This window comes from Triticum urartu, chromosome 1, assembly GCF_003073215.2.
Source record: "Triticum urartu cultivar G1812 chromosome 1, Tu2.1, whole genome shotgun sequence".
NCBI classification, from domain to species: domain Eukaryota; kingdom Viridiplantae; phylum Streptophyta; class Magnoliopsida; order Poales; family Poaceae; genus Triticum; species Triticum urartu.
In genome coordinates, this window is record NC_053022.1 from 567,727,212 (window position 1) to 567,737,115 (window position 9,904).

Sequence of the window (9,904 nt, forward strand, 5' to 3'; positions counted from 1 at the left end):
GGGGGGGGGGGGGGGGGTTCCGGTAACCCTCTGGCTCTCCGGTGTTCTCCGAAATCACCCGGAACACTTCCGGTGTCCGAATATAGCCGTCCAATATATCAATCTTTATGTCTCGACCATTTCGAGACTCCTCGTCATGTCCGTGATCACATCTGGGACTCCGAACTAACTTCGGTACATCAAAACTCATAAACTCATAATATAACTGTCATCGAAACCTTAAGCGTGCGGACCCTACGGGTTCGAGAACAATGTAGACATGACCGAGACACATCTCCGGTCAATAAACAATAGCGAAACCTGGATGCTCATATTGGCTCCTACATATTCTACGAAGATCTTTATCGGTCAGACCGCATAACAACATACGTCGTTCCCTTTGTCATCGGTATGTTACTTGCCCGAGATTCGATCGTCGGTATCTCAATACCTAGTTCAATCTCGTTACCGGCAAGTCTCTTTACTCGTTCTGTAATACATCATCCCGCAACTAACTCATTAGTTGCAATGCTTGCAAGGCTTAAGTGATGTGCATTACCGAGAGGGCCCAGAGATACCTCTCCGACAATCGGAGTGACAAATCCTAATCTCGAAATACGCCAACCCAACATGTACCTTTGGAGACACCTGTAGAGCTCCTTTATAATCACCCAGTTACGTTATGACGTATGGTAGCACACAAAGTGTTCCTCTGGCAAACGGGAGTTGCATAATCTCATAGTCATAGGAACAAGTATAAGTCATGAAGAAAGCAATAGCAACATACTAAACGATCGGGTGCTAAGCTAATGGAATGGGTCATGTCAATCAGATCATTCAACTAATGATGTGATCCCGTTAATCAAATAACAACTCTTTGTCCATGGTTAGGAAACATAACCATCTTTGATTAACGAGCTAGTCAAGTAGAGGCATACTAGTGACACTCTGTTTGTCTATGTATTCACACATGTATTATGTTTCCGGTTAATACAATTCTAGCATGAATAATAAACTTTTATCATGATATAAGGAAATAAATAATAACTTTATTATTGCCTCTAGGGCATATTTCCTTCATAACCCTTTTTTGTGATCCTCTAACATGCGATCGAACTTCAGCTTCTCCTTTTGACTTTCGCATTGCGTCCTTGCATCGACAATGACCCGGCGGAGATCATCATCATCGGGCACATCGTCTGGTTCCTCTTGATCTTCAGCAGCTTCACCCGTTGCAGCATCATTGGGCACATCGTCTAGTTCCTCTTGATCTTCACCAGCTCCCCCCGTTGCAGCATCACCGTATTCAGGGGGCACATAGTTGTCATCGTACTCTTCTTCTTCGCCGTCTTCCATCATAACCCCTATTTCTCCGTGCCTCGTCCAAACATTATAGTGTGGCATGAAACCCTTGTAAAGCAGGTGGGAGTGAAGGATTTTCCGGTTAGAATAAGACCTCGTATTCCCACATTGAGTGCATGGACAACACATAAAACCATTCTGCTTGTTTGCCTCAGCCGCATTGAGAAACTCATGCACGCCCTTAATGTACTCGCGGGTGTGTCTGTCACCGTACATCCATTGCCGGTTCATCTGCGTGCATTATATATAATTAAGTGTCCAAATTAATAGAAGTTCATCATCACATTAAAACCAAAGTGCATACATAGTTCTCATCTAACAACATATAGCTCTCCAGAGCATCTAATTAATTAAACCATACATTGAAACTATGTAAAACATTTCAATGCGAAAACAAATGCGATCATAATCGCAACCAAGGTAACAATTGATCCAACGACATAATGATACCAAGCCTCGGTATGAATAGCATATTTTCTAATCTTTCTAATCTTCAAGCGCATTGCATCCATCTTGATCTTGTGATCATCGACGACATCCGCAACATGCAACTCCAATATCATCTTCTCCTCCTCAATTTTTTTTTATTTTTTCCTTCAACAAATTGTTTTCTTCTTCAACTAAATTTAACCTCTCGACAATAGGGTCGGTTGGCATTTCCGATTCACATACATCCTACATAAATAAAATCTATGTCACATTGGTCGGCATAATTTTCATAAACAATAAATGAACCAATAGTTATAAAGATAATATATATACCACATCCGAATCATAGACAGGACGAGGGCCGACGGGGGCGGATACCAAAACCATCGCACTATATAAGATGCAATAATAAAAGTAAGAAAATAATACAAGTATCTATGTAAACATACAAGTAAGAATATTTTTCATTTCAGAAAGAAGATAAGAACAAGAGGCTCACCACGGTGGTGCCGGCGATGAGCTCGGCGCGGGTGATCGACGGCGGTGAAGACGGGGACGGGGCGTGACGGACCGCTAAACCTAGACAAATATTATGGAAAATGGAGCTTGGAGGTCGAGCTTGGAGAGGAGAAAGCTTAAGTAGTGTGGCTCGGGCATTCCATCGAACACCTTGTGTGCATAGAAGGTGAGCTAGAGCACCACCAAGCCCTCTCCCCCTCGGCCAGAGAAAAACAGAGCACTGGGGTGCTCTGCTCGCGAGCGAGGGGTATATATAGGCACCTCATTGGTCCCGGTTGATAACATGAGCAGGGACTAAAGGGGAGCCTTTGGTCCCGGTAGCTTTGCTGCTGTGAAGAGGGCTTCCTGATCTGAAATTTCACACAAGTGTTAATTTCACTAAGTCTGGAATCTGTTTTGCATTTGCGTTTTTGCCATGCTTGTTTGAACCTCATAATGGATGAATTGGCCGTAGCTCAGTGCTAGACTTTTGTTAATAATATTTTGTAGATCCCTGCCATGCATTTTGTTGTCATGTTTGGGTGCTGTAGCATGTTCATCTCGTTGCATTTAGATGCCTACTTGCTGTAAAACGCAGACCCGTGTCATTTTTGAAACGCTTGCCATTTCCAAACCGTAACTCCGATTCCGGCGTTCTTTATATCGTTTTCAAGCAATTTCATCTCATCTTTCCAGTGGCACCCTTGGAATTCCAAGTTGAGGCCGGGTTCATGCATTTCCTGTCATATCTTGCATTTTGCATCCCGCATCGCATCCCGCATAGCATGTCATCTTTGCATTGTGTTGTTTGAGTTTGCACGTGGTTGATTGTATCCTTGTTGCTTGTTTGTATTGTTTGGGTAGAGCCGGGAGACGAGTTCGCTAACGAGGAGCCCGTTGAGTTTGCTCTTGAGGATCCAGTCAACTCTGACAACTGTGCAGGCAAGATGATCATACCCTCGAAATCACTACTATCTTTGATATGCTAGTTTGCTCGCTTTTGCTATGCCAATGCTACGATGCCTACCTTTTGCTTGTCAGACTCCCAATTGCCATGTCAAACCTCTAACCCACCTTGTCCTAGCAAACCGTTGATTGGCTATGTTACCGCTTTGCTCAGCCCCTCTTATAGCGTTGCTAGTTGCAGGTGAAGATTGGAGGCCGTTCCTTGTTGGAACATCTTTTATTTACTTGTTGGGATATCATTATATTGCCATGTTATCTTAATGCATCTATATACTTGGTGAAGGATGGAAGGCTCGGCCTCTCGCCTAGTGTTTTGTTCCACTCTTGCCGCCCTAGTTTCCGTCATATCGGTGTTATGTTCCCGGATTTTGCGTTCCTTACGTGGTTGGGTTATAATGGGAACCCCTTGATAGTTCGCCTTGATTAAATCTTTTCCAGCAATGCCCAACCTTGGTTTTACCATTTGCCACCTATCCTCTTTTTCCCTTGGGCTACCGGAGCCCAAGGGTCATCTTGTTTTAAACCCCCCCGGGCCAGTGCTCCCTCTGAGTGTTGGTCCGAACCGGGCAGCCTGCGGGGCCACCTCGGGGAAACTTGAGGGTTGGTTTTACTCGTAGCTTGACCTATCTGAGTGTGCCCTGAGAACGAGATATGTGCAGCTCCTATCGGGATTTATCGGCACATTCGGGCGGTGTTGCTGGTCTTGTTTTAACCTGTCGAAGTGTCTTGAGTTACCGAGATACCGAGTCTGATCGGAATGTCTTGGGAGGAGGTCTATTCCTTCGTTGACCGTGAGAGCTTGTCATGGGCTAAGTTGGGACTCCCCTGCAGGGTTTGAACTTTCGAAAGCCGTGCCCGCGGTTATGGGCAGATGGGAATTTGTTAATGTCCGGTTGTAGATAACTTGAACCTTAATTAATTAAAATAAATCAACCGAGTGAGTTACCGTGATGGCCTCTTCTCGGCGGAGTCCGGGAAGTGGACACGGTGTTGGAGTAATGTTTGCGAAGGTTGCTCTCTAGTTTCTCGCTCGTGCTTTGCCTCCTCTTCTCGCTCTCTTTTGCGAATAAGTTAGCCACCATATATGCTAGTCGCTTGCTGCAGTTCCACATATATTTGCCTTACCCTTCCTATAAGCTTAAATAGTCTTGATCGCGAGGGTGCGAGATTGTTGAGTCCCTGTGGCTCACAGATTCCTATTACACCAGATGCAGGTCCAGGTGATTCCGCTCCAAGTGACGAGTACGAGCTGAAGTGGGAGTTCGACGAGGACTCTCAGCGTTACTACGTGTCTTTTCCTGATGATCAGTAGTGGTGCCCAGTTGGGGTTTGATTCGGGGCCTTGTCGCATGTTGAGTTCTTTTCCATTTTGGTGCCGTAGTCGGGCCATGAGTGATTGTATGATGCATGTTATTTATGTACTTTGATGTGACGTGGCGAGTGTAAGCCAGCTATGTATCTCCCCTTTTATTCTATATATTACATGGGATGTTGTGATGATTGCCTGACTTGCGACATTGCTTTCAATGCGGTTATGTCTCTAAGTCGTGCCTCGACACGTGGTAGCTATAGCCGCATCGAGGGCGTTACAAAAGCTTAAATAGTGTGGCTCGGGCATTCCATCGAACACCTTGTGTGCATAGAAGGTGAGCCAGAGCACCACCAAGCCCTCTCCCCCTCGGCCAGAGAAAAACAGAGCACTGGGGTGCTCTGCTCGCGAGCGAGGGGTATATATAGGCACCTCATTGGTCCCGGTTGGTGACATGAGCAGGGACTAAAGGGGAGCCTTTGGTCCCGGTTCAAGCCACCAACCGGGACCAATGGTGGTGGGCCAGGAGCGAGGCCCATTGGTCCCGGTTCATCCCACCAATCGGGACCAAAAGGTCCAGATGAACCGGGACCAATGGCCCACGTGTCCCGGCCGACCCCCTGGGCTCACGAACCGGGACCAATGCCCATATTGGTCCCGGTTCTGGACTGAACCGGGACTAATGGGCTGACCCAGCCTGGACCAAAGCCCTGTTTTCTACTAGTGTCGTTGTTTCTACATTACAAATTTTGAATCAAGTATAAGTATTAGCGTACTCAGGACATATAATTTTCAACGGATATCACATTTGATATCATCGACAAAACATGATGGTAGATCTAATGACTATTTAGTCCGACAAATGTAATATCTTCTACTATATTAGCAACAAAAGCTAGAAATTCTTACTTGTGCGTATTTCATGACATAGCTATCAACCTATTTTTTTAACTTGTTATTAGCATTCAGGAAGAAACCCCTAGACAAGGGAGTAACTAAACTTCAGCCAAAAATAGTAACCAATAGCAAAAGTGACACATCAAGGTGATGGATTTAAAACCACTCTAGCGGATTTGCCATAATATCGATCACCATCCACTGTATAGAGCGCCCTCCATAATAATATAAAGGCTACCGAGCGATGCACAAACCCAGAATAGCCAATTAATTATAGCCTCCAGTTTATTTTACCATGTGAAACCTCTTTCTTGCCCACCCCAATAATTCAATTCTTTCCATACTAGATTTGCACTTGGATTACAATTACGATTTGAACCACCATTTAACACAATTCTTAACTAGAATTTGAACTATGGGCTCTTCTTCCATTTGGAAGTGACCTCGCTCTTCGAGGAGGTTTCTACTGACATGATTTAAGCCGCCACATGGTCGATGAATACTTGTACATCATGGATGTGGGATAAGGCCATACTTTTACACTTTTGAAGGCCACTGTAAGTACGACATCCATTTCTGCCCAGGCGGTCGTCGACATACTGTCAAAGCAGGCGAGGACAACGGGGAGGCTGGCATGGACGAAGGTTGATTCAGCACTATGACACACGTCCTCAATGGCCCATTGGGAGTAGTCATACACCCTCTCCTAGAATTCTGTCTTGGCGCGGTTCTCTTCAGTCTCTCTAGGGAATTGTCCACGAGGAGGGTGTAGCCGTGACAAGGTCGATGGGGGTGATTGTGGCGGCAATGGGTAAGGGGGGGATCGCCATGGTATAGCGGGCGGTGAATGAGGGCGATGGTGGTGAGTGGAGGTGGCGGGTTTGGGGGAAGATTGGGACAGGATGGCACCAATGAAGGGGGTCGACGTGGGTTTTATATGCCCGCAAATGGCCGCGCTCCAATGGGAACATGGAGGCGGATTTCATGCACGCGGGGTGTGAATCAAGTGTGAAATACGGCGGCAACAACTAATTGATGCCCTTATCGCTGGGAAAGCATCTACTCCATTGAGTTGCCGATGGAGGCCACTCCATATGAGCATCCCCAACCTCAAGATGCAGGCACCATTTGAAACGTGCTCCATTAATTATGCACTACGAGAGGAACGTTTTTGTTTTCGTTTTACTGTGGTCCTCATACGGACGATTATTCTGACAATCAGTCTCATATGATAACTCTGCTAAAGTTTATTTTAGGTGATAAGGGCATCTCCAATGCAAATAGCCTACAAGTGTCCAGACCGAACGGCCTAGACATTTAGACCAAAAACAAAGTTGGGGCGGGGGTGGGCGCTTTGCAGGCATCCATACCGCTGCCACGCAAGCGTCTGACAAACCTGAGCCACCCAAAACCTGCTCCCTCACCGGCACGCTTTCCTGCCCGACGCAAGCTACCCGCATTCATGCCGCTCTAGTAGGACCACTCCGCATTAACATCGGCCCAGAGCAGACATGACCTACCACTAGCGCCAGAACTGAAGCGGTTCGCCAGCCGAGGACGCAACCCGCGCCACACCCTCGGTGTTCGCATTTGTTCAGCATCGTTTGCTCACCGTCGAAGAGACGTTTGCTTGACGAGGCAGAAATGATATCTACCGTGGCCATTCAATACCCGTCCGTCCATCTGCCGTCATCAAACAGACTCGTCGGCTGAGGAACAAACTCTGCCGTCTGCACATTGACGCACCCGGACGCTTGGCCTTATCGGAATCCGCTATTTAAAGAAGGCCATACCAAGATTACAACACACCACAATACATCCGCTCTACATCCTCCCCTGTGAGCGCGAGTGGGAACATATTGTGAGAGAGCCTGTCGACGGAGCAGAGGCACGAGGTGGCGGCCCTTGCGGCTCACTGGCAGAGCCGCTGGCAGATCAAGGCTGGTATGTCGGACAGCTCGCCCGAGGTCTCCAACGGCGACCCCACGATGGAGACGGGCTCCAATACCGTTCCTGTGCATGCCATCTTGACCATGGAGTAGGCACAAACACACTTCGACGTCGCCATGGCAGAGGAGCAGCCTGTATCGGCACCTATGTCGGTGTTTCGACAAGCACAGGTGGAGCAACGGTACAACCTGTTCTTCCTCGAGAAGCACCCGCTGGCAGAGGGCCAAATCTACGGCGAGCGAGCGAACGCGGAGACCGTGGCCGCCATGACCGCGAGGAACCCCAACTCAAGTCGTCGATCACAATGCGTAGGTGGCATAGCCAGACACGGAGGTGGCGCTGGTGGCTAAGGCGATTGAGGACAAGAACGCCGCCAACTTCGCGTCCTATGCGTCGCCATCGAACTTTTGGGCCGCATGTGGCAGGAGGACGGCGACGGGCCGGCCACGTCCATCATCGACCACACGTCCACCAGCACCGGTGATGGACAGATTGCAGACTATGACGAGAATGAGTAGGGCACGGGAGGCGGTGGGGGCTCGAGTCCCAAGTGGGAAGGTTCGTTTCCTATGTTTTACTCTTCCTCGCCGGCGACCACACATTCTCTTAACGGGTATTGCCTCCGTTGCTCATTGAGACGGCAGGTGGTGGACATTGCGGAATAGAAAGGAAGTGGACGACGGGCACCGCCATAGGCTAGCTTTAGGTCCGACCGCTTTTTCTAATGGAAAGTATCGAAAATATAATTAATGTACTCCGGTTTATATAAAAATCATCTGATTTGCATGAATTTCGTCTGGTTCGTTGAAATATGCATTAAATTATACTCCCTTCGTTTTTAAATATTTGTCTTTCTAGATATTTTAACAAATGACTATATACGGAGCAAAACGAGTGAATCTACACTCTAAAATATCTCTATATACATCCGTATGTAGTAGTTCATTTGAAATCTTAAAAAATAAATATTTAAGAACGGAGGGAGTATGAGATAGTTTTAAATGGCTGGCTCTTATATCGGTATTCGTGGACTGCCCCGTGTTCATGGACAGATGCGTGTCTGATTGACGGGTCGTTGGAGATGCTCTTGTATCAGTTTTAAATGTCTGCCTACGACCGTCATGCTGCTGGTGTCTATCTAGCCATACCTCTGAGCTTGGACTTTGGTCTTTGGAGTCCACGTAGTCTGCCGGACGAGCCGGCACGGCACGCTAAGGAAACCATTGGAATTCCTAAATGGCATTCGGTGTAGACGCCGAGCGGAGATCTGTGCGGTCAAAGTCCTCAAGGCAGGCGGCTACGAATCATCCGTCAGCCAAATATTCTCCCAAGTGTTGAGAACTCATCTTTGGCTGGACTTCACCGGCGACGACCTACACGACACCGCAATTGGCGATGCAAGTTGATGTTTTCCATTTTGGCCGTCTATGCAGAAATGGCTGGATCTTTGTTAAACAAGTCACATCCTCCCGTTTGCCAAGACCGCGGGCTGCATATCTTGCCGAAACTTTTTTTCTACACGGATGATTTTGCCACTTGCGCGTGCGGCTGATCAACTTTGACTCGTCGTTTGGATTGCCACTGGATCACCCACCCACTCATGGAAAACTGGCGCATCGAGGATTGTGGTGGAGCCAATGGACTGGTTGTGTGGCCGGGGTAGGCTGAGCATGGTGGTGGGGACATAAGAGCATCTTCAAGACTTCAACTCGACTTTTCAAACCGTCTATATGTTTGGACGGATAGTCTCAACATTGATCGAACATTGCCCGGACACGAGGGAGGCACAAAAAGGTCTCTTCGAGTGGATCCCAAAATTGTCTCCGTATGTTCAAGCCGTCTGCGAACGTCCAGACAACGCATATGTTGAGAGGAAATGAAGTTTTTTTTTTTGCGAGAGGAAATGAAGTTGTTCAAATGTCCGGACACTCCACGTTGAAACCGGTCCACCAGTACCACTTTCTCTCTTTGTCTTTCTTTCTTTCTTTTCTCTTCATCCCCGCCAATCATATGGATGATGGATGTGTCCGGATAATTTGAGGGATGCGGCCGCATGCATGAACAAATAGGTGTTCCAAGCGAACACATCCGGACAAAAATAGAGTCAAATTAGCCTAGTCTAATTGAAGAAGTTCCAAGCCACCAAGCATTTAGGCCCATTTGGAACAAAGGATGAAACACATGAAATTTGTATAGAATTTGTATAGGGATTTTTCCTTTGGTGTCATTTGAAATAAAAGAATTGTTATTCTACATCCCTACGAAATTATTATGAGATGGACTATTCCATAATAATTCTGAAGGAAACCAAATATGAGATCCTAGCTCCAAAATACATAGGTGAACATAGTTCCAGGCGCACCCATGTGAATAATACATTAAAAAATCTGGAAAAATCATGAAATTTTGGGATACCAAACTTGGTCGACCATTCTACTCGCGTATGAACAATTTCGTGAAGGAATGATACACGGGTATTTTGCAGTGAAGAAAATATAACCGACCATACAATTG

General features: G+C 46.9%; 1 protein-coding gene across 1 annotated transcript in view; it reads right to left on the bottom strand.

The window, feature by feature from the left end:
• LOC125533198 (WRKY transcription factor 71-like) overlaps window positions 1-7,508 on the bottom strand; it is a 13,114-nt gene extending 5,606 nt beyond the window's left edge. Inside the window, exon 1 of the mRNA XM_048696935.1 lies at window positions 7,357-7,508. Within this exon, the coding sequence (XP_048552892.1) occupies window positions 7,357-7,508 (152 nt within the window). The remainder of the gene's footprint in view (window positions 1-7,356) is intronic.
• Window positions 7,509-9,904: the final 2,396 nt, after the last annotated feature.